Here is a 24,578-nt window from a genome sequence, read left to right as displayed (position 1 = left end):
GTCTTAATCGCGAGCAGGCTTTGGATGGCACTAGGTGCGCCTAGTACAACGCCCAAACCTAGGTAAATGACCACCGAAGGCATCGGTATGCCATTTCGTGCCACGCGTGGAGTTTCTGTACCTACTACAACCTGTGGCGACCGTCCTTGGCAGTGGCCTCTAGTGAGGCCACGATGTTCGACTTCACACTTGGGACTATTACCGCCGTCTTTCTCAGCCAACGGGATGGATTGGGTTGAAGGTCATCTGGTTGACTTCATAAACCGAGCTCACCTGGCATTCGTCCAAGGCGTCAAAAGTGCCAGTTGTAGATCCGAAGAATATGCTCTATGCAACCTTGACGAGATGCGTACGCGGTAGGCACTCAACTCCTAGACAGCGCCGCCGCCGGTGAGGCGTATACATATGTGCGGCTTCGTGAAGCCAAAAGATGATATCGTAAGATCATTCATCATGAGTTATCAGAGCAGTACGCAGCTTTATCATTCCCGGCGTTGTCGAAAATATGTTAATTGGCGTCGATAAAACGCGTGTGGGGTAGCGCGTATACACATCGGTGCTATCTATGATAGCAAACTTATTAGATCCCGAGTAGCAGCAGCTGTGTAATTTAGTTAAAATTCACGATGGCCGAGGGCGTCTTAAGCTGTTTTTTCCTGTCATTAAGACCAGGCTGCATACGTTGGTCGATAGTCGCTGTCGATCCTAGAGCAGTCGTGCTTTAAGGATTGGTGGCAGGCGGAAGATTGAGCCATCCAAACGAGACAAGTGATTGATCTAGACTGGAAGAGAGTTATTTTGCGGCGAGAATTGCATGCAATTCGAACAGCATGTTCGTAATTTGACTGGTGTGCTGGTGCTGTCGAAAGCCACCGTAGAAACGCGCAAGGACGGGCGTCTTTACAAGGTAGAGTCTTGCGTCACCGTGGGATTACATAGATCGGGCAGTACAAGTGGATACATTCCGTTTGCATGTTGACGAGCTCCCTATTGCTTATAAGTTGTGGGCTAACTAGGCAATTTTCCATGTGGCCGATTAATCGCATCTTGTAGGTGGACAATGAGAATGACAAGCCGTAGGGATGGCTGAGAGACCGTTGGCGCGTTGGTGCAGTACCTAATATACCCTCCTAACTAGTTGTGGAGCTGTAAGGGATGCGCATGGATGGATGGGTATTGGGTCCACTATCCTCAGGGCTGCGTCTAGCAGTCCCGCAGCACACCGTTCCAGGGGGCTGCGGGGGCCACGTGGGGAGTGAGCTCGGTTCCAGTTCACCGCGTGTTGTTAAACTTGTGATAATAAAGAAACCTATCCATGGGTCACTGCGAGTAGACATATGTAAGTAGGTGGGTAATTTATAATTTATTTCTACTAGGTACATAGAGTAACACCAGAGTATAAAGAGGTAGTAAGGAATTCTGTTATATGTATCTGTATCTAGTACTTGGAATATCCCTTTCGTAAAATTGGATTACTTATCGGTTACACAGGACCAACTGTTACCCGTTAGGCCTAACAGTCCATGCTTGGTGGCATATTGAATAAAAGACCATCCCCCTCTCATCGATGCCCTTCATGGTTTATCCCTTCGTTCTTATGTTTAGATACCGTTAGACGTTGACATTGTCGACACATTGGCTCATAAAGCGGAGGACTCCAACTAACACAATCTTGCTCGCCATTGTAGACATTGTTGTGATAGGGATACACGGCGCCAACTCCCTCTTTACGTGTTTATAGATCGGGCTTACGCCCATCTATTCCGCTCGCTCACGAATTTCGGTTCAACAGGAATGGTCCCCATCATAGCAGACCCGGACACATCGTCGGCCGCGACGCTGGGTACCGATGCTGCCGCTGAAGCTGACCTACAACGACATTCGAGTACCAATGTCGAGCGTGAGTCGCAGACCGAGTACGCGTACAATCGAGATTACCGATTCTGGTCCATCATTTTTGCTCTTTGTACTATGCAGGTTCTGTGTTCGTTGGAAAATACCGTCGTAGTCACCTCCCTACCTACTATCGTCAAACAATTAGGCCTGGGAAGCAGTTACATCTGGGTCACCAACATTTTTTTCTTAGCAACGTAAGCTCGAAGATTTCCTTTTGAAATGCGCCTCCGCTACCACATGTCGAATGGCTTTCTTGGAAACTGCTGAACACAACCTAGTTCTGTAGTGCAGCCCCTGACCGGCCAGCTCGCCGGCCTCTTTGGCCGTCGGCACGTAGCACTATTCGTCGTCGCCTTGTACACCCTAGGCAGCGGTCTCGCTGGGGGAGCAAATGGGCCGGCTATGCTGATCGCCGGCCGAGCCGTACAAGGCGCTGGGAGCGGAGGTATGACGGCCGTCATGGGCATTGTTATCTCCGATCTCGTCCCTCTACGACTGAGGAGTAGTTACCAGGCTATTCTTGCCATGACATACGCTGTCGGCATGGCTATCGGTCCCGTGGTGGGCGGTGCCATTGTCCAGAATACAACTTGGAGATGGGTTCGTAACTGGCGTTCACTTTAATTCATGCCGAGATTGTAGATCACTGACGATGGTTTACGTATCTTTAGGTGTTTTACATCAACCTCCCTGTCGGCGGTGTTTCTCTCTCCCTTCTGTGGCTATTCCTACGGGTGAAATGGGACAGAGAAACAAAGATACGGGATAAACTCAAGCGGATCGACGTCGCGGGCAACACTCTTTTGGTGGCATCCACCGTGTCGGTGCTTATCGCGCTAACATGGGCCGGCTCTGAGTACCCGTGGTCATCTTACCGTATTCTCGTCCCGCTGATCATCGGCCTTGTCGGGCTTATCGGTTTCTTTTGCCTCGAAGGCTCTACATGGGTATCGGAGCCTGTGATGTTTGTCCTCCGCAATTTTCTTATCCCCATCGTTATGTCCCTGCTCACTTCGACCCCCTTTTTACATTTTCGATATCCGACTAGCGTATTGCAGGTTCTCTAGAGATGTTTAGGTTGCTTGTAACACTGATAAAGCGCACCACTACGACGAGTAACATTGTTCTCTACCTTACCAAATGTCATTCACATCATCTTCGATGACTGCAGTGCTGACTTGGAATGCCGACAGGCCGCTTCGCCTTTTCGCAAATCGTACCTCCGCAGTAATATATGCGAATACCTTTGTCGTCTCGATGCTGAACTACTGGATTTTCTTCTTCCTGCCTCTCTTCTTCCAGGCTGTCCAGCTATCAACGCCCACTCGCTCCGGAGTACAGATCCTGCCCATCACCTTGATAGCCGTCCCCGGGGCCGCGGTCGGAGCGGTTGCCCTGTCCAAGTGGGGCAGATATAAGCTGCTCCACATCATCGGCTTCGCTCTCCTCACGGCCGGCATCGGTTCCTTTTCCGTACTTACCAAGGATTCCAGCACAGCGGAGTGGGTCTGTCTCCAGATTCTCCCGTCCATCGGTGCCGGCATGATTCTGGACACCCTCCTGCCGGCCTTCCAAGCAGGCGTGGATGAAGTAGATTCCGCGGCGGCTGCGGCGAGCTGGTCCTTCGTACGCAGCTTCGGGAATATCTGGGGTGTTGCGATTCCGGGGGCCATCCTCAACATCTACGGCAGTCGTTATGCCGATATCATAGTTGATCCAACTGCGAGATCGTACCTGCAAGGTGGCGGCGCGTACTCAAGCGCGACGCGAGACTTCGTCCTGTCGTTTCCCGAACCAACGCGTAGCCAGATCATCGAAACTTTTACAAGAGCCCTGAGCAAGGTCTTCCTTATCGGCATCGCATTTCCGGCACTTTCATTCATCTTATCTTTCGTAGAGAGGGAGGTGAAGCTGCGGACAGTGCTAGAGACGGAATTCGGCCTTGAAGAAAAGGAAATAAAAACCAAGGCAAAAGCGTAAGAGGTGTTTGATTTTATTTTATTTATATTTTTTCCTTGGTTACTTAGGATATGCTCTATTACTACTTAATTAATTTACACCGGTTCTATAATTTGTCCTTTCTGGTTACGTAACTTGTTTTGGAAGGTCCTATCTCTTCATCTAGTTTCTACTCCGACTTCCGATATTTGTTCTCCTTCCTTTCAATTAAGCTCGCGTGTAAGAAGCACCGAAGCCTCCACCTCCGAGCATTGTGTTTTATCCCATGCTTAACCGGGACCCTTGCTGCTATGAAGTCTACTTGAAGATACTAGTAAACTGAGGAACACATTATCCTCAGCTCCCCAACTCTCACGTAAACCAGTGGCCAAAGAGGGATTAAAATTTCCAAAGCAATGTTGACCAAAAGCGGGTTTATTACAACCATCACGGTTTAAAACGAAGGAAGATGATTTGATCCCAGTGCTTACGTAGCATTCGAAAGCTCAAGCCATCTTGCCAAAAGGGATGGTTTCTCACGTTCTGATTGGTCAGAAATATGTTCCAGGACGGCAAGCATCGGAATTTGGCCGGGTATTTACAGCATTTTACCCCCGGTCCAGCTTCCGGAACTACGGAGGTGCAGTAACACAGCCCCTTGGCACAAGATCACATTCTCCAGATAGAATCGTTAGTACACTGGTGATATATATGGGGTTTACATCGAAGGAGAATGATATCCGCAATACGAGGGGTACATCTCATCTCTTTTTGTAGCGGGGGGACTTCTCTAAAGGGCAACAGGTCTAATAGGTACTTAAATTCGTATGAGAACTGTACTCTAAGTCGGGTACTCACAGGACTAGCCTGGTGTAAGTTTAGTCTTGTGGTGTGTCCATCTGATTTTATGTACCGATTCCGAAGTCCCAGATCACGCGTCATTAGGTTTTCATGGAAAACAACAAGGGCGACAACGCGAATCCCTGGCTCGGAGATATTAGCTTGCTGGCTATCCTAGGCATGTAAGCCATCAACTAGCTAAAAATGCTCATCATGTATGTTGAGCTGATAAACTTGAATGAGGCTACCACGCAGACCTTAGCATCAGTTTTTTACGAGCTGGTTTCGCCCAGAGCACATAGACACGACCCGCGAGAATTGGCCCACGTGTGCATTGCGGATACTAAGGCACTGGAAAACCTACCGCATATCACATACTAGCGCATACCCCTTCGCTAACGCTAACCACCTTGCATAGGTATCTGACCTATGTTGGCGTATATAATCCGGCCAGGAGAGGATTGCTTCCAACGGGTCACTCGATCCGTTCCGTAATGCTGCATCATAAATTCTGTGGTGCACAACTCGATAAGCCGTATGCCGTTCATGTTAAGATCTGATCATGAGTCTTACGTTTATAAAGCGACCGCTGACATCAACGCTGATGTTCGGGTCAATATAACTACATCGGGCAGCAACTCCCATGGCGCACTATGAGACACAATTGCCCGGACTTTTGAGAAATACGTATAACCTATTCCAGCTTTCATATACCAGAAAGAACTAAACAAATTAACCATTGGAATGGTATAGTCTAGTGACGATTTCGGAGTGAGTAAGGAATATGCGGTCGTGACATTGACCGAGAGCGATTTACACGAAGGTGTCATATAAGGAGAATACTATCCAGGAGGCTACGCGTAACGGTAACTAAAAGTAGCCCACTGCTTTTATAGCAGCCATCGTCCCCTATGACTTTTTTACATAAACTAAACTCATCTGTTCCAGTTGGTGTACCTGTGGCTGGGCCCTACTGGTGCAGCCGACGGGTGAGCAGTCAGTAACCAAAAGGGCAGCGATCAGCTGATGGCAAGCATGTTTCACTGTTTAGTAAAGCTGGCACAGCAGCTGCTAGATACCCTAGTGACCCTGTGTTAGCTTTGTTGGGGCTCTATTTATAACCGGATGCTAACCCATGGAGAGCTGTTAGCCATAGTTTGTTTGCTTCGTCGTTGGTAATAATATAGTATGCAAATTTAAGCCTGACTAGAATCGCCCGGACCCCTCGCTCTGCCACACCACTACTACTATGCAGCATGTAATCACCGTATCTTCCTTCCTGATCGTACAAACTCTGTGTCCTATGCCAGTACCCTAAACACCGAACAGGGCCAAAATACATGTTGGCGCAGGTGCAGTCTTCTTTGATGCAGGGGTTCAATGTTTGTTGTCCAAGGGTCTTGAGGCAACACGCATGCGCATGGACTAGCATAAGCTGTATGTTGGTCGATAATCGTAACGTCTGCCATTCCTGGGATTTAATTGGCCAGAATGTTGCTCTGAAGCCCTCGGCACCGGTAAGGGATCAACTCAACCCTTTGACCCCGCCGTACATTGGTTGAACATATTATGGCTCTTTGTCACTCCTTCAATGATTTGAAGCCAAAATCCTCGGATAGACATCAATTTCGATCTCTATTGCCTATATCCCGCCTCGAATTGTACCTACTGCTCCCTCCAACGACTTCAGCAATCCATCACCAAAATGTCTTCGGAGACCTACGACATCGTCATCATCGGCGGGGGGACCTCGGGCCTCGTTTTGGCCAACCGCCTCTCTGAGGACCCGGACCTGCAAGTTATCGTTCTAGAAACCGGCGAAGACCGTAGCGCGGACCCGAACACCCTAACACCCGGTGCTTGGCCGCTGCTGTCGAACTCACCAGCTGACTGGACATTCCATACGGCCCCCCAAAAAGATCTCGCAAGGCAGATCACAATCCCGCAAGGTAAAGCTTTAGGAGGCTCTTCCGCAATTAATAGTTTCCTCTTTACCCCTACGTCTAAGGCTACCGTGGAAGCGTGGAAGAGCCTGGGTAACGAGGGCTGGGACTACGCGTCATACGAGGAAGCGATGAAGAAGTCGTTTACTCTGCATAAGCACTCGGGTGCGACCGAAGGCAGCGGCCCCCTCCAGCTCACGCTAGCCACACCCGAGAGTCATTGGGAAAAAGCCTGGATCGACGGGCTGAAAACCGTAGGATTGCCGGAAAGCGATCCCCTCTCGGGCAATCTCGGCGGACCGATCATTGCCCCGGAGTCTATCGATCCCAGAACAAAGCAGAGGAGCTACGCTACCAACGCGTATCTCGATCCAGTTCGAAATAGACCAAACTTGGCGATTCGAACCGAGACCACCGTGACCAAAGTATTACTCGAAAAGGCTTCACCAACCGGCGATGCCGTCGCTAAAGGAGTTCAATTTATCTCCAAAGACGGAGTTTCCCGCACTATCGGAGCTCGTAAAGAGGTCGTCATCTCCGCCGGGGCCATCAACTCACCCCGAGTCCTCGAGCTCTCGGGCATAGGCGGGGCTGATCTGCTCCGGCGTTTGGGAATCGACGTCGTAGTTGACAACCCACACGTCGGCGAGAATCTCCAAAACCACCTCTTCACCGGACTAGTGTTCGAAGCACGCGACGATGTGGAGACTATCGATGCCTTTTTCCGCCAGGAGCCCGACGCCGTCGCTCTCGCCATGCAGAACTACGGTACCAAGGGGACGGGTCCTCTGAGTACCAGCAACATGATAACCATGGCCCAGCTCCCGCTGCCCGAACTGCACACCGAAGACGGACAAAAAGACCTTGATCGGTTGCTAAGCCTCCTGGATCCCGACTCGGACGCAACCCGCTCTCCACCGACCACGCCGGTCTTCGCCGCCGCACACCAGGCTTTCGTACGCTCGATCCTCACAAATTCCTCGGAACCAGTAGGCAATTACGTCTTCGGTCCAGCGTACGCGCCATTCGACGCTCCTAGCCCCACTCATCGCGCTCCCGGCAAATACGTCTCCATCGCGATCGAGCTGTCGCACCCGCTCTCCCGCGGTTCCGCGCATATCACCAGCGCCGCACCGGAGCACGCCAGCACCAACGAAGGTCTAGTTATCGATCCTCGCTACCTTTCCCACCCGCTGGACCTCGAGGTACTCGCACGCCAGGTCCGCTTCACGGAGGACATCATCAGCCGCTCGGAACCGCTCACACGCTACCTCAAGCCGTATACTAAGCGGTTTACGGATCTGGAAGTAACGAAAGATTACATTCGCCGGACGGCAGACGGTGCTTACCACTTCACCGGCACATGCTCGATGATGCCACGCGCCATGGGTGGCGTGGTGGACAACAAACTGCGCGTCTACGGCTGCGCCAACCTCCGCGTGTGCGATGCGAGCATCGTACCCCTGGAGCCGACGGCAAACCCCCAAGCAGTCGTCTACGCAGTTGCCGAGCTGGGCGCCGGCTTTATCAAGGCGGACGTACAGTGAGCGTAGGCAGCGCCCGGAGGGTCTACTGAGTCTTATGCGTAGGTCGTATGAGTAGGTCGTGTGAGTAGGTAGAAAGATGATGATATGTGAAGACTCTTGGAGATTCTTTGAAGATTGATTCCGCGGCGACCGAAAAGAGAAGAAAACCCTCACAAAAATCCAAGTCACACCTGTCTTTGGTTTTCATATCAACTCTTACTTCACACTTGATACCTAATCTAGTCTCTGCTGCCGAACCAATTTTACCTCAAGTACCTTGTCGGAAACCGTCTTTCCGGGCATGGGAAGACTTAACTATTCCAAATATTGATCTTCTACTTTAAGTCGTGTACCTTGTAATGACCCAAGGTAGACTTTGGCAAGGTTATTTTTATCACCGTGTTGTCAGGACACCCCGTAGATCGTTGGTCAGTCACAAATGTTCTTACTTATTTGGTCACCATATAAAAGGTGGACCCCAAGGACCGAAGAGAGGATAATCGAGCTATGAGGTAGGCATGTGAGGTTGCTGATGCTTGACCTTCATGGCAGAGCCTTGCCGAAGTCTCATCACATTCTACTTAGTATCGTATTAGATGCAATCCTGGTGCAAACCTGATTATTCCCGGTCCAAGTGAGAAACACCCGTCGACTAGTAACATTACAATCGGCTACAGCTAATGGCCAATATGCGGACGTCTTCAACGCTCACCTTTGCCATCAGCGAAAGTGGTGAAGTTCAATGAAACCCCAATACCCTATGGGATATCGGCATAGAATGCTATACGGTCTCAAAGGGTTGGATCGTTCTTGTTTCCTGTGAATCCTCTCTGAGCAAGGCCATAGCAGACTCCAAGGGGTTTCCAGACGATCCAGGTACCAAACTGGTCTGTATCATGTGCAAATGAGCGACAATGCTTGTCAACGTCGTCGCTGCATTGTACGTAAACATGGCCGGCGCGGAAAAGCCACCGATCCTAGATAAATGGCTGGTATCTCCGGAGATGTAGAAATCATACAAGAAAAACAGTATCCTTAGACTCCTGGATACAACCCAGCAAGCGATAGACTAATGAGTCACGCATCTTCCGGCGAGTGTTTCATGCGCAACATATTTCTAACAAGCACTCCCAGCGGTAATTGGTTCACATTGTGCTTAAAAACCACGCTTCCATCATAATGAAAGCAGCTGAGGTACGCGATGCTCTTATAAAGGAGTTGGAGGACCATATGGAGACGGCGGCTTCAAGACTCAGTGCGTATTCCAGCCATTTCCGCGCTCATTTATCCAGGGATCTTTAGAAACAGGTGGAAACAATACGGGCCTCGAACTACATGACAGCGATGGAATTATCTGAGGACTCCACGTGATGGTCAGGACGCGGGAGCTGGGGACTTGGGCTTTGCCTCTACTGCGACGAGTTTATGAGGGCGTGCGGGAGTTCGCCAGCTCGGCCGATGGCCTCTTTAGCTGGACTGCAGCCAACTATGCACACCCAGTGCAAGAGGTATTCCGAAGCTACGGCAAAGAAAACGTGAACAGAATAAGGGAGGTGGTTATGAGATACGATCCTGACGGCGTTTTCAAATGCTTACGTCCTGGCGGATTTAAAAGATCTTCAGTCAGCACCTAAGGAATAAGAAGGTCCCCTTTCACGGTTGAACTTGTAGTTGGATTTGAAGTCTAATTAAGCACTAGTAGATCTTTAATAGAGTAATAACCTAGTTGATCTTGATCTACATGTGGACCTGTAGTTTAAATGAACTGCAACTGACCTGCGATTGAACCTCCAGTTGAATGAACTGCAGTTAATCTTCATTTGGAACTACATTTCGATTGGAATGTACCTATTTAATTTCATAGCTGAACATGGCGGCTAATCGAACTGCGGTTCAATTTACGATCCAATCAACCAATAAATGGATTTGGCGTTTACTTACCTACCTACATGCCTGTTGGACCTGTAGTCCACTTGAATTGCGATACTATAGTTGAATGTGCAGTTAACTCGGGCTGTTGTTGGTTTATAGTTGAAGTTACGGTTGTATCGATTAGGCCAGGTAGGCGTAATGACGAATCCATATTGGAACCTACTCGCAATGGGCAGCTAAACGCTTTAACCACTGCAGGCCACGCTTGGTGGCACGCATAACCCTGAGTCTAGTCGAATTGGAAGTTTAAAGGTTCAACGGCTCGGTTCTTTGATCTGGCAGTTTTATAGCGTCAGGGGCTATAAGCAAGGGGCTGTAAGCAAGGGGCTAGATACAGCTACTTAACTGCAGTTTGTATAATACCTGTGATGAATATATAAGAGTCCGAAGGCCCCATAGGGGTTTAAGAGAAAGCAAAGCGTTAATCAAGTCCTTTGACTAGGTACATATAAGCGAGCTAAAGCCTAGCTAACTGTTACTCTCATTCACTCTGTGACACAGTCTTCAACGACGGACCCACCCCCTGGCATATAACTTGTAAATCTTTGCAACGATCAACTTGAACAACTAGCCAGGGGTAGATCGCGAACTTCGAGCCGCGCCTCAAAGACTCATTAGGTATTTTGGGGCATTCACGAAAGAGGGACGAAGAAAAATATGGCTTTCAATTGAGGGGATGTTTCTTGAGTGCTCTTGATAGAAAGCCGACATTCTTCGGTACAGATAGAAACCACAAAGAAGTCGCGTTAACTCGCCCAACCGACAAGATTCATAGCTCCGCACACCCCTACCCTACGTCGTTCGTCACGCGCGTACACCCTATTCCTTGTATTTCTCCATAAAGTCTCTGACATCGAATACCACGCCACCATCATTGCCTGTGGCGAGACAAGCGGCAACGCAAGCGGCATAAGCAGGCGGGGTCTCAATCAGCGGAGCACACAAGCCTCCACATAAAATCTAGTGAAATAATTAGTTGGCAAATAACCATGACTGCTTGGGTGTAAGACGAACCGCTGCGTAGCCCTAGAGATGAGTTCGATTAGATTCTGTAATACGTTGGTTTTCTTGTTCCAATGGCACCTAGGGACTTACTCGGGTTTCAAGTGTCTTGCCGTCTCGTTCTACAACGGGGCTGGCTAGGGCAAGCCCTGAGGCAAGGCCAAAGAGAATAGCGAAGGCTTTCATGGTGGAGATAGATTGAGAGATTGGAAGGCTGGATGTTGTGCTTTAGATTATAGGTTTGGTTGAGCACCATTTTTCAAGTCGTTGGGTTCGTGACTCGTATTTATATTCATCCAATGCCAAGATATGCCCCGAACTCCAAATCCGTTGCCCTCAAGCAAGGCAACACCTGCTTGTTGATAATTGCATAAATTACTAACATGTGCTATATGTTAACTGCCATTCAGTTAACCACCTGAGGTTCTCAAGTCTATCTTACGATGTATTAGGTCTTACTTTATTCGAAACGTTAGTCATCACATATCGCCGAACGATACTAGCTCCAACTAAAATAAGCTGACATTATTCGACCAGCCCTTATTCGGCCTGGTAAATCCACCTTCAGAGTAATGGTACTATTGGATGCTCAGTAATTCGACGTACTTTTGTGAGCCCACCAAGATTTCCACGCTACCATCCATTTGAAAGGATTGGTCTGACGAAAAAAATCAGCCAGGCTTGCGCGGAGTAATGCCACCAGACCAATTACTATAAGGATATCATATGATAGTTGAAGTTTATTGGACGGTTCGCACCACTATCTAGGCTTTGTAGCCAAGCCGTCCTCCATTACAAACAATTGTCTAGGTTTCCTAATTATGGAAAGTGAAGGTATACCAGTAGATACTACAGGGAGGTAATGAATAACTTAAGCGAAGAGCTCGAAATATTGGGGTTCATTCAAACGAATTATTGTCCCTGGCTCATCACACGACTGACCATGGCATCTAACTTTTTCTTCACCTTCTGTATGCTTTTTGCTACTCTCGTCCAGAGTCTGAAAGGAGAACTTTCCATCATCCCGGGAAACATTCCAGTTAAAGATAACTCAGAAGTTCTTGTTCAAATTTTTGTTGTACAGCCAAAAATCGACTCAATCACTCTATCATTTTTGAAACTTTCAGATCCAACTTCGTCAGATTATGGAAAGTACTGGACCGCTCAACAGGTTGCCGAAGCCTTTCGACCAGAGACGCAAGCCCTCGAAGCAGTAACAAAATGGCTGTATTCCTATAGCACCTCCAAAACCTCATTGAAACTCTCAAACAGCCGAGGGCATCTTACATTCAAATCAACTGTTGAAAACGTGGAGACGTTATTCAAAACGAGTTGTTCTCGTGTCAATGATGTTAAGAATACCCAGACAATCAAATGCGGACCTTTCCAAATTCCCAAAGACCTAGAGTCTTATATTGATGTGATAACTTTGGTTGCGAAGTCTGCTCACAATCAGAGAAAACGCCAATCTTACCATCGAAAACATCACGGTCCGGCGGCTCGGGAACTGGAGAAAAAGGCATCCGAACAAGTACTAGATGTCGACTGCAAGGTATACACCTCCCCCAAGTGCCTACGGAGTCTTTATAACATCCCACCCACAACTTCCCCACCCCTTGGTAGCTCACTCGGGATCTACGAGGCTGCCTGGACCGCGTGGCTCCCAGAGGACTTGGACCAGTTTTTTGAGCGATTCCAACCTGAACTCAAAGGAGAGCGACCCATAATCCAGGCAATAGACGGGGGTTATACGCAAACCGATTACAAGATAACGCCATTTAATCTCGAGTCAGATTTAGACTTCGAGTATGCCATGGCCTTGACCAACGCAACCGTAGTCAACCTTCAGGTCGGCGACAAGTATCTCCTAGGGGATCTCAACGACATGCTCGCGGCTTTCGATGCCTACTACTGCGGAGCATTGGATCCAAGCATCGACCCCATCTTCCCCGACGACCAGCCCGGAGGATACAACAAGTCAACCGATTGCGGCACTCTATCACCTCCAAAAGTCGTGTCCATATCTTACGCCTGGCCAGAAGTTGATTTTCCGCCGGAGTACCTTCGGCGACAATGTCTCGAGTTCCTGAAATTGGGGCTCATGGGCGTCACCGTCGTAGTGGCAAGCGGCGACACAGGTACGCAGAGCGGTACCGCTCCAGGGACATGCATAGACAAGGCGACCAAACAGAATTCAAATTACACTACCGGCATGTTCAGTCCCCAATGGCCCTCCGGCTGTCCATGGGTGACTTCGGTAGGGGGGACGCAACTTTCGACACAGTCCGGCTCCAATTCGACCATTCCAACCAATATGTCGACACCAAGCTCCAATGAGATTGCATTCAACAAGGTTTTGAGTGGTGGAGGAATGCTTTCTTCCGGGGGAGGTTTTAGCAACACGATTTCCATGCCAAGTTACCAAAAGGAAGCTGTCTCAGCATACCTCCTGCGCGAGAAAGCCCATATATCCTCGCTCACCGCATCCGGATATCTTGGCAGCACCAACGGCTCAATAGCCACGCGTGGATTTCCCGACGTGTCCATCATGGCGTCCTCATACCTTACAGTAGTAGATGGCGAGCTGAAACAGATACACGGAACTTCTGCTTCTGCCGTGGTCTTTGCTTCGATGGTCGCCATGGTCAACGAAGATCGGCATCGCGCGGGAAAGTCCCCGGTTGGATTTATCAACCCTACCTTATACGCCAACCCAGACATCTTCAACGACGTAATCACCGGGCATAATTTAGGCTGTGGTGCCGATCCCGCGTTTAGGGCTGTTAAAGGATGGGATGCAATTACGGGACTGGGCAGTCCAGATTATAATGCTCTACATAGAATTCTTATGGAGCTACCTTGAAGTGGTACCGTAAAGATATTTCTGAAAATGAACTTGTAAATTACCTAATATTGTTACGAAACTATTTGCTCATTCAAGTGCTTTGTGATAACAAGATACTGGCATTTTGAGGTCATGTGTTTAGGTAGGTATGGACTAAAATACCGTGGACATCCCAAGTTCCTTTGCATTTTGTTTTCTTTGGTGTTGTTCCTCTAAGCTAGAGCTATCGGTACAGATGAAAAGAGTACCTATTCAAACGAAAACCTAATTTTGGCATCAAGTTAGGATCACTAGGCGAAAGGTTGTCTTAGAATGCACCCAATTGCAGTATGTGCCACCATGAACCATCTTCATAGCCGAAGGAAAGAGTCGGTGACATGAATGGCCAATATTCACCCACGATGACAACATATGACATTTGCATTGCAACGTCCATTGATGACGCCATTATTAAGCGAAAATAATCTAAGAATCTAGAATCTTATAAAAGTCATCAGAATAGGATAAGTTCACTATGAACTCTCAGCTGACGGCAGGATCGCGTGTTGCTTATTGATTCTAGCTTGGTTATTATTGAGGCTAGGTTTTACTCGCGATTTACCCATTGGCAAAGTCGTATACGTTGACAATAAACTATTGTCAGCAAATACGAGCCTCACTATGCGAATAGGTGAATATGTGACAATGCGGATAGTGAGGTGTCTCGGTAGGTATCTCCAGTCAGAGGCACTGATCTCGACTACAAGGCACGACTATAAGATGTGCCGACCAGCCCAGTTATGAAGAGACCACCAACCCACAACATCTTCAACACCTTCATTCAACCAACAATCAATATCCAACAACTTCCTTAACTACACAAACTCGATTCAAAGCTCTCTTTCAAAATGAAGTTCACCGCCGTTCTCTCCCTCGCCACGGCCGCCACCGCCATCCAGGTCAACTACTACACCGACGGAGGCTGCACTCAGTTCAACACGTCGCCGCCCAACGTGCCCACCGACGGCAGCTGCTACCAGTATCAGTTTAGCGGCACTAACAGCGCCAACGTTGCCAACTGCGACCATTCCGTCTGCGAGTGCATCTTTTACACCGGCGCAAACTGCCAGGGTGCTCAGGACGTGGCTATCAGCCCCGGTGACAACTGCGCGTCCAACTATGGCCCTGGATTCCAGAGTTTCCGCTGCGTCGTTACCGGCTAAGTTCCCACAGAACTTCCTTCTTACGCGTGGGATGGGACAATAAAGGGGTCGGGGAAAGATTGAGGAGATGTTTCGAGTGGTCGTGGAATGGGAATCGATGGAGAAAACTGTCTTATATTCGTAGTAGGGGCTATATAGAGTCATTGAATCAATTTGAGTTATGGTTGACATAACATTTATACCTAACGAATGTTTTTATTTCTTTGCTAGGTGACATTTTACATGGGTTGCCATCCCTAGTTGATCTAGTAGTCTAATTGAACCGCAGTTGAACTGCAGACTAAACTGCCAACGCACTGCGATTGAGCCTGTATTGAACCTGATCTTGGACTAGGGGGAATTTCAGACGAGAAGAGATTTCAGACTGGAGGGGATTTTGACTTGGAAGTTATTTTAGACTTGAGGAGATTTTGGACTACAAGGGATTTAAAACTAGAGGAGATTTCGGCCAGGAACTGATTTTGGACTAGACCTGACTTTAGATTATATGGCATTTTAAACTAGACCTAATCTTAGAATAGACCTAATTTTAGACAAAAGGCGATCCTAGACTATAAACCTTTGCAACTTTTTAAGTAAAAGATTACAGGGGTAATCTCGCTTTAACATAAGAAAGATGGCAGACCCTCACTTTACAACCAGTATTGCCTTTACACTCATGGCCCTCACATCCATAGAAATACCATTCAAACTATTGAAAAATGCGAACTTGTCAGCTAGCAGGTGTATCTACTTCGTTGTGCCATCACAAAAACACCGGGAGGCTGTCCTAGTTCGACAAAGTACAACACATCTAACTGTAGCCTCGGAAAGGTCATTTACCTTCTGTGAATCTTGGTCTTGGCCTTGTTGTTCCGAAGCACCATCTGATCTAGTAAAAGATCACATTCAAAGGCTTTAAAGAAGATCCTTCGACCCTGGGGATTGGGTTGATGCAGCGTGAGTAAGAAGCATCAGCGACATGGAGAATTCATCCGTACTCATATGAAAGACAGGGGATACCAGCTGAACTTCGTACGGGGTGGTGACAGAGACCATACAGCCGCAGCGACGCGGGCAGCTCTCGATAAAATATATGCGCGGCATGGCTAAGATTATCCGCCAACAAGAGAACGAGTCGTATCCACCCGGAACATTTGGCATCACTGAAGAAGAATTGGATACCATCTCGATGTTGAAAATGGAAGCCCCTGATCTGATGGAATTACATAACCTCTTTTCTAACAAGGAAAACGAGTGCCAGGCGTCGGACAATAGTTCATCTTGGAAGTGGTATTTTCTTTCCCGATGTATTCGAATACTCCAACGAAAGAGGCATCTCATTCCATATCCAGATGATGGCGGCATATATGTATGGCAGGAAAGGTCAATTTCTCGAATGAATGGGATTGTCAACGAGTTGGCTCCTGGAATCGGAGTGTACGCACTGGTACTTTATTCATCTTATGCCAGTATGTTCTGTGTTGCTTGACTCAATCTAATATAGTCTAACATCATGAAGCCATGAACTACAGATGGAAGGAAGCTGGAGATAAAGAAGTACACACAGAGGCTATTGATAATGGCATTGTGCAAGGTATCCTAAGCAGCAAGCTAGAGGTCTGGGTATGTACAGGTGTTCAATCCTTTTGTTTTCCTCAGCTGGATTTTACGTGAAGAGTAGGTAAGCATTCCCCCTTCATCTAAATGTCAATTGTCTGACATATTTTTAGTTATGTGAAGACATGTAAGGTTCTTGATGTTGGCAATCTGTCCAATTATTTTCAGTGTCCTGGAGCTGGACCATTCATGAGAATGTCCTTGATCGTCACGCCCGGGCTGGTAACTCTGGATCTTAGTCAGCGCAATGGTATATCAGAGAAAGGAGGCGAGGCTGTGGTTCCGGTCACGGAAAATTCTCAAGCTACGTGCTCACAGACAGCTAAGAGACGCAAGTTGTCTTCTCAATTGTCCAATCAGGTTCATACAATGGAGATATCCAGTATTGCACCCTCCTCCGGGGACATACGCAACGACGACGCTCTTGGGCTTCACACATTAAAAGCAAATGTGGTTCGTTCTGACGATGTAAATCACCACCCCAAACCTCGATTTCTCGAGATTAACATCATAAACAGGATCCTACACAACTGGATATTACCAATGAAGATCTTTTGATGGATCACTCTAATTCCCTCGAGTATCTTGGCTTCAATACGATTTATGATGGATCCTACGGAGAACAAGACCTCCTATCTCATAACATTGCAGAAATCGGCATTGGTTTCAGCTAGCAGGACTTTAACCTACCTATAGAAGAAGCTCACGAAGACACTGGCTTGGTAGCGTATTGAATACCGATAAATGCGAAACCTCCTTCCAATACTCGTACTACTTCTTTCCCCTCCGGCGGGTAAATGTATCCAATGCGCCAATTCACCTCGGCATTGTTGGAGTCATCTCCCTCTGATTGAATCGCAAGCCTCGTTTTAGATGGTGTGCTTTCTGTTTGATATCCATCACGAATAGGTGCAGGAACTGCTAAAAGGACATGGCACCGAAACTTTGAGGTTGAAGTCGGAAAGTTACTTCCATCTATCCAAAGGAGATCCGGGCCTAGGGTGACTAGTCCTATATGGAAGCCTTTTTTTTTCTGCGATGTTCCGAAGAGTGGCTGGCTTCCGACAATTAGAGAACGAGAAGCAGAAACAACACGATTGAACTTACTAGTTCGTCCTCGTTGTACTTACGGATCAGGTTTCTGAGAACCTCAGGCAATTAGTCAAATGGATATCTGAATCGTCCATTGCCTAGCGAATCAAGGTCTTTAAGCTGATATGTAGATGATGCAAGGTATTGGAAAGCGGGTGAAGTTTGGAGCATATGCACCGTAACTTCCCTTAAAAAAAGAACTGAGCATTCATTAATATTCTCAATAAACCATAGGAGATTTTGAATTCGAGGGAACAGGCGGGATGATAGTGGGGTAAAGTGATTGAAGCACGTGATAGTAGATACCTTGCAATTGAACCACAGCTTTGAATAGCTTCAATTTTTAACCTCCTGTTACTTGGCCTATATAAGCGCTATAGCTCTCTCAAATTGATTGGGTGCATCCCTTCGATCTAAAGGGGCCCTTGCGCAGGTAAGTCAGGATCTGTCTGCAATTTGCTTACTTAAAGTACCACGTTAAAAGATTAGCGCATAACGCATGTGCCAAGTTCTCCATTGCTAGCTAGCAACGAACGAATTTCAAAGCACGGCCCTGCCTCAATACATTACATAAAATAAAGTATTTCACCTCGACACCTTCCTACTAAATTAACATTATTTACAAGATGTATCACCTCGCCCTTCATTCACAATGTGGTATCTGTGCCGACATAATATTCAGAAATCAGCCAGTCATAGCACGTACGATTACTCCCTTCCTTTGTTTTTCTCTTTCTCAAAAAAATCGTGTTTACTAAGATAGTGCAGTGTTTGGTGACGATGACTCGACTTCGTATCGTGGACAAACGCGAGCCTTCCTTTTCCCAGATGTCGAACCTACAATCACCACAGTTGACGGCTTTCAGTTATGCCGCCGCCCCAAATGCAAAATTTGCGCAGCTTCCCCTCACTTTATACCTGTGCATTACGAGTGCTTTCATATTTTTCAACAATGTTGTGTTGAAAATATCAGCGTTTTGGATCGGCTTTGGACAATGGCCGCATGGAGAAGCCCTTGGCGAAGAGCACGTCCTATTTATCTCTTTCGCAATCAACCCGACCTTAATTCGCTAAAGGCAATAAGCCATACCTGCCAGTTGCCGCAACTGTGCAAGCTCCCGATTGAATTGCTTGTTATAATTCATGGCTATTCTGAGCATGCCTTGCTTTGGCGGGCAGTTTCAGCACATAGCTTAGCTTCTCACGTATCGTCTACCAGTCCAGAACCACTATTCACAATGCCGCTGGGTAATATTCTTTCCTGGAAACGCGGTGGGAAACTCGAAAAGTGCTGCGACAATTCCTCGTCGCGCATGCCCATAGTGAGACTCACCATTGATTCTGACGGAATCAGCAAAATAGAATCTACACTGGATCGTCTTTCCAAAGATGCGGCTCATGTCCGATTCGCTTACATTGTAGAGCAAAAGCAAACAATTGGCAAATTGGCAGCACAGTTTAAGGTACGCCTTATATTCCATCAACTTAGCCGTCTACAGTTCTCTAATCATGTTTAAGAACGGCCTGTTGCGTCTCGTATTGCCGACTGGTCAACCAACCCCACGAATCTGGAACACTCCAGACCCTCCAGATTTATCTCTTTGTACGCCCTATATGAGTGCCTATCCTTCTTGGCAACACTTTTACGCCGTCGATACAGGCCGTATAGTAGGTATTACCTTCTTTTTCTCCTCGGGTCGGCTCTTCGGTATACATCCTCATTACTCCAATACGTCGAATGCTATGCCGACGTACTGTCGATTTTCACACAGACGTCAACGAGGCATAGTCTGGGTCTACCAGCCTATCGCGAAGCATGACCGACTCCTTGTTTTTGGAGTGCGCGAGTCATCCCAAAGAGAGCTCAGTGTTTTAATCCGATTTGAACAAATTGGCGATGTGGCTATCGGGTCGTATATTCCAGGACCCGCAAAAGATCGATGTTTAGCTTGGTGTCCTCCTATAACTCTTATTTACAACGAGCCCATCGAAGGGCACGAGATTTCTTTTTTGAGCGCGTCCAGCGGATTGTCGGGCGGGGCGGGGTTACCTAAACCTTTTGGCGTGGAGAAATTAGGGTTAAATCCATTTCGTGAACAAGCCTATTTCTCAAGGGCCCCCCTAACAGATATTGCCTCAGCGGAAGTGTTCTATGATGAGGACAATCAGCTTTGTAAAGGTATCATATTCCGATATCACGATGGAGCATGTCGAGCTGTGGGACAATGTCGCGTACATATAGACGCGACAACGTGGGTATGTCGGCCGCGGCGATTTTGTTATCGTATTCACGCACGTGATCATCGTCATCGAGTGATCTACTCTCTACAGGTAACTCTGCAAGAGGCCCCCATTCACCAGCATGGAGAAGGATGGATATGCCACCAGCTCGATGGGATGCTGAACTTCTGGTTTGCGCCTGACTCGTCATTTATAACTATAGAAAATTGATCCAGAGTAAACACATTCTGAACCATTCGACCACTCACCAACTTTGTCGAAACCATTTGGCTATCATGCAAATTGTGATCTACTTAGCATCTCCCAATACAGTAGCTTCTTTGTACCGTTTCTCAGGCATCTGGAGATTCGTCTTCATCTGCATCCAGCACGTACAAGATGCGACCAGAGGCGGCCATTATCACGCTTGCTAAACATGGCAAACCTTGGACGACAACGAAGGCTCTCTTCCAATCCCGGTCAAAAATAGTTTCCCATACATCTTGATTCCAATAAATGACCTTATGACCAATAACATTGCCGTCGTGCAGTGTAGCTTGGCCCCATACAATGCGTGTACATTCTTCCGCATCGTAACGCTCGTAAGAGCTTGTATCCTCAAGCCAGCTAGGCACTGGGTCGTGTGCGGAATCAACAGAACTTGCGTGTTCACCAGCAGCTAGCCCAGGTTGAGCATCGGGACTCCAACTCACAAGCCGACCATCGCGTTCAAGGTTTACATGGCTGTGACGATAAGCGTCCACCTGATGGACCTCGTTATCGTGCCAGTTGGTAGGAAGCACGGCATGTTCAGGCCTTGGTGATGAAGCCATGCTGAGCAGGGCACTTGGAGGCGTGCTATTATTCTTGATGTAGGTCAAGGCCGCAACCAGCAACTCCCAGTCATCTATCGCGTCGATGTACTCGTCTACGGCTCCCAAACCGTTGCCCATAGGCATGTAAGGAATCAAGTATTCGCTGAAAATGTGGAAGATCCATATTCGCAATTTAGTACCAATGCTGGTCATAGTCCATACACGCGGTTTTCCGGTCACGGCAGAATATGCGCAAGCCGCAGTGTAGGCTTGATATTCTACCTGATCAATCTCGTATTGAGTCGCATCGAATTTCTTCACTTCGACAAAGAGTATTGTCTCAAAACTCTCGGGGTCCATTCTTTCGACGACAATATCAACTCTTCTTGTATCATTTGCTTCCTTCGTTGGCGGTTGCTGGGATGATATAACCCACTTGGCTTCAAAGAATATCGCATGCCTAAAAAGATATTCCCAAAACCGAGTGGATGCCCACTCTAGATTGATATTCGCATCCTTTTTCAAACGTACGAGTGACTCTCGGATTTCAGGGTTGTTGTGGTTCATGTTCGGAATTGACGAAAAGGCTCTTGTATAACAAAGTACTATAGATATTGGGCTATTAAAAGATAGCAAAAGACACAAGTTGGAAGCCTAACTGATCCATTACAGATATATTCTCAAGCCTTATTTCTATCCGATCGTAACAAAATAGGTAAAACGCCCTAAGCGATATAAAATACACCCATCTCGATAAGAACCATTCTTGCGTGTTGGTTAACTCGCTTACCTTCTATGATGTTACTTGAATGTCTACCCAGGTACCTATTTAAGCGCAAGATTTCCACCACAAATGAGGTGAGGTATATCGCGAGTAATGCGGGGGTTGTTTCCGTTGAAATCTTTATCGCATTTTTTCTCGACACGCGTCCTGCAATGATACGTGTCTATATAACATTAAAGTATTGGAAGCTACCTTTAGTGGCACAATAACCCAAACAACTACTGACTAGGTGGTCCGTGTGACCTTAGTTTTGGTACCTTGATGACCATTTTCCTCGATGACCATTTTTGGCCCCCACCTGGACCAGGGCCTGGACCCGCTTTTTCAGGGTTGGGGTTATACAACCAGGGTTAGGGTTGATTTTTGTCAGGGTTATCCAGGGTTAGGGTTTAACCCCGGCTTACGTAATTAACTTCAAATTTTCAAAAGTGGTTTTTTCGACGAAATAAAACGTTTAAAATAAAGTTTAAAAAAACGTTTATAAATCGATGGATTTTATAAGTATAATTATAATATTATAACCGTTTTAAAGCTTAAATTTTTCGTTATCGATTAATATGGGATGCACCAGGATGAGGGTAAGGGTGGGGAAGTTATTAAGGGAAACGTTTTTAAAATAAAAAATTATTTTTTTAAAAATTTAAAACTTTAAAAATAAATAAAACAACGGAATAACCACGGTTTAAATTTATAAAAAATTTTAATTTAATTTAATAATATTAATTTAATTTATTAAAAACTTATTATTATTTTTAAATAATTTTAAACGTTTAATATTAAGAAATAATAAAAATAATTAAAATAATTATAAATATTTAAAAATTTTAATTATATTATTATATTTATTAAATAAAATAATTTAATTTAATATAAATTTATATTATAAATTTTTTTAAATATTTTAAAATTATTATAAATTAATAAATTTAATAAAACCAATTTAATTTATATTAAATTTTTATATAAATATTATATATTTAATAAATTTAATTTTAATAAATAAATATAATATAATATAAAATTATTAAATTAAAAAAATCGAAAATAATAATTTTATTTAATAATATATATTTATAAGTTTTAAATTATATTATTAAAATATTAATTAAAATAAAAATAAATATAATAAAATTAATATTATAAACTTTAATTATAAATATATAATATATAATGTACAACCAAAGATCGAACGTTTCCTTAAACCCCCGCCATTAATTTAAATTTTTGTATGAACGTTTCCTCGGGGCCCATTTATTGATTGGTTAGTAAACCTTAAATGTCGGCAAGCCACGCGCTAAGGCTGCAGGAAACGTTGCTAAAATAACCTTATTCTCAACCCCGGTCGGAAATGCTGGCAAGCCACAAGGAAACGCTGGCAAGCCACCCTATTAGAGCCACTTATTCAATTTAGTGCCGCCATACCCCTGCGCCCCCCCCCCGCACCTGCGATTGAGGCTGTATTCAACCTGACTGGCGCTCCAACCTGACCTGCGCTTCAATTGACCTGCGCACCTTCAATTGACCTGCGATTCAATTGAACTGCGATTGAACCTGGATTGAACCTATAGTCTAATTGACCTGCGATTGATTTGCTGTTTGATTTGCAGTTGACCTTGAAGTCTAATTGAACTGCAGTTGAACCTGTAGTCTAATTGACCTGCAATTGATTTGCAGTTGCATTCAAGGTCTAATTGAACCTGTATTGAACTGCAGTTGACCTGCGATTGATCTGCAGTTGAAGCTGCAGTCTGATTGGACTGCGGTTGATCTACAGTTGATCCAGTAGTCTAATTGAACTGCAACTGACCTGCTGACTAATTGAACCTGGATTGAACCTGGATTGAACCTGGATTGAACAGCTGTTAAACCTGTAGTCTAATTGAACCTGTATTGAAGAGCTGTTGAAACCGCCGTCTAATTGACCAGCTGACTAATTGAACCTGGATTGAACAACAGTTGAAACAGCAGTCTAATTGAACCTGTATTAAACGGCTGTTGAACCTGGATTGAACCTGGATTGAATCTACAGTCTAATTGAACCTGTATTGAACAGCTGTTGAACCTGGATTGAACTGCAGTTGAAACAACAGTCTAATTGACCTGCGATTAGACTGCAGTTGATCTACAGTTGAACATGCAGTCTAATTGAACCGCGATTGAACAGTAGTTGAACCAATAGTTTAATTGACGTTGTATTGAAATAACAGTCTAATTGACGTTGTATTGAACCTCTAGTCTAATTGAACCTGTCTTGAATCTATAGTCTGATTGACCTGCTATTGATTTGTAGGGACTAGATTTAGGAGGAGTGGCATTGAAGCCGGGAGAGCAGGGCTGACGTAAGCAAGGATGCAACCAATCAGAGCAAAGTAGGAAAATACCGTGGATTCAACCGTGGGACAGTGGTTTAAGCGCTGTATTCCAAGGCATGTATTAAAATAAAAGGTTTTTATTTATTTTAATTATTAAAAATTAAATTAATTATATATAAAATATATAAAAAATAAAATAAAATATAATAAATAATAAATAATATTATAAATTTATTTATATAATATAATTAAAATAAATAATAAATAAAATATTAATGTAATTTAATTAAATTAAATAAATATATATATAATAATATAAATAAAATATTAATTTTAATAAAAATAAACTTATTATAATAAAAAATAAAAAAATAAAATAAATAATGAAATAAAATAATAAAATAATAATAATAATAATAATAATATATTATTATTATTTATTTTATAAATAAATAAATATAATTTATAAAAAAAATATATTATAATAAATAAAATATAATAAATTATTTAAAATATTAATTATTTTAAATTTAATATTTATATTTATATTAAATAAAAATAAATAATAAATTATATTATATATAAAAAAATTTAAAATAAAAATAATAAATAATTAATTAATTAAATAATTA

At 45.2% G+C, this 24,578-nt stretch overlaps 7 protein-coding genes across 7 annotated transcripts; 5 read left to right on the top strand and 2 right to left on the bottom strand.

The window, feature by feature from the left end:
* Nucleotides 1–1,794: 1,794 nt before the first annotated feature.
* Nucleotides 1,795–4,000, top strand: F4807DRAFT_470434 (MFS general substrate transporter; the record flags this gene model as incomplete). The annotated part of the gene is made up of 4 exons (XM_048002816.1): nucleotides 1,795–2,090; nucleotides 2,175–2,496; nucleotides 2,568–2,860; nucleotides 3,090–4,000. 4 exons carry the CDS (start codon nucleotides 1,795–1,797, stop codon nucleotides 3,874–3,876), a joined length of 1,698 nt encoding a protein of 565 aa, XP_047850525.1. The 3' UTR covers nucleotides 3,877–4,000.
* Nucleotides 4,001–6,255: 2,255 nt separating this feature from the next.
* F4807DRAFT_440448 (GMC oxidoreductase) lies at nucleotides 6,256–8,580 on the top strand. The gene has a single exon (XM_047999301.1). The coding sequence runs from the start codon at nucleotides 6,380–6,382 to the stop codon at nucleotides 8,162–8,164; it is 1,785 nt and encodes a 594-aa protein (XP_047850524.1). The 5' UTR covers nucleotides 6,256–6,379; the 3' UTR covers nucleotides 8,165–8,580.
* A 2,155-nt stretch (nucleotides 8,581–10,735) lies between these two features.
* Nucleotides 10,736–11,392, bottom strand: F4807DRAFT_440446 (uncharacterized protein). The gene is made up of 3 exons (XM_047999300.1): nucleotides 11,171–11,392; nucleotides 11,090–11,101; nucleotides 10,736–11,035 (listed from the first exon to the last, which is right to left on the bottom strand). Exons 1-3 carry the CDS (start codon nucleotides 11,261–11,263, stop codon nucleotides 10,895–10,897), a joined length of 246 nt encoding a protein of 81 aa, XP_047850523.1. The 5' UTR covers nucleotides 11,264–11,392; the 3' UTR covers nucleotides 10,736–10,894.
* A 628-nt stretch (nucleotides 11,393–12,020) lies between these two features.
* F4807DRAFT_470432 (peptidase S8/S53 domain-containing protein) lies at nucleotides 12,021–13,940 on the top strand (the record flags this gene model as incomplete). The annotated part of the gene is made up of 1 exon (XM_048002815.1): nucleotides 12,021–13,940. The coding sequence occupies one exon, from the start codon at nucleotides 12,021–12,023 to the stop codon at nucleotides 13,938–13,940; it is 1,920 nt and encodes a 639-aa protein (XP_047850522.1).
* An 869-nt stretch (nucleotides 13,941–14,809) lies between these two features.
* F4807DRAFT_464009 (uncharacterized protein) lies at nucleotides 14,810–15,124 on the top strand (the record flags this gene model as incomplete). Its single annotated transcript, XM_048002062.1, has 1 exon — nucleotides 14,810–15,124. The coding sequence occupies one exon, from the start codon at nucleotides 14,810–14,812 to the stop codon at nucleotides 15,122–15,124; it is 315 nt and encodes a 104-aa protein (XP_047850521.1).
* Nucleotides 15,125–18,175: 3,051 nt separating this feature from the next.
* Nucleotides 18,176–20,327, top strand: F4807DRAFT_242178 (uncharacterized protein). The gene is made up of 3 exons (XM_047994294.1): nucleotides 18,176–18,517; nucleotides 18,584–19,278; nucleotides 19,334–20,327. The coding sequence occupies exons 1-3, from the start codon at nucleotides 18,442–18,444 to the stop codon at nucleotides 20,264–20,266; spliced, it is 1,704 nt and encodes a 567-aa protein (XP_047850520.1). The 5' UTR covers nucleotides 18,176–18,441; the 3' UTR covers nucleotides 20,267–20,327.
* On the bottom strand, nucleotides 20,328–21,531 carry F4807DRAFT_242166 (uncharacterized protein). Its single transcript, XM_047994293.1, has one exon. It carries the CDS (start codon nucleotides 21,415–21,417, stop codon nucleotides 20,389–20,391), a length of 1,029 nt encoding a protein of 342 aa, XP_047850519.1. The 5' UTR covers nucleotides 21,418–21,531; the 3' UTR covers nucleotides 20,328–20,388.
* Nucleotides 21,532–24,578: the final 3,047 nt, after the last annotated feature.

This window comes from Annulohypoxylon truncatum (genome assembly GCF_022578515.1).
Source record: "Annulohypoxylon truncatum strain CBS 140777 unplaced genomic scaffold F4807scaffold_37, whole genome shotgun sequence".
NCBI lineage: Eukaryota > Fungi > Ascomycota > Sordariomycetes > Xylariales > Hypoxylaceae > Annulohypoxylon > Annulohypoxylon truncatum.
Note: the sequence above shows the minus strand (reverse complement) of the source record. Positions and strands in the feature narration are given on the sequence as shown.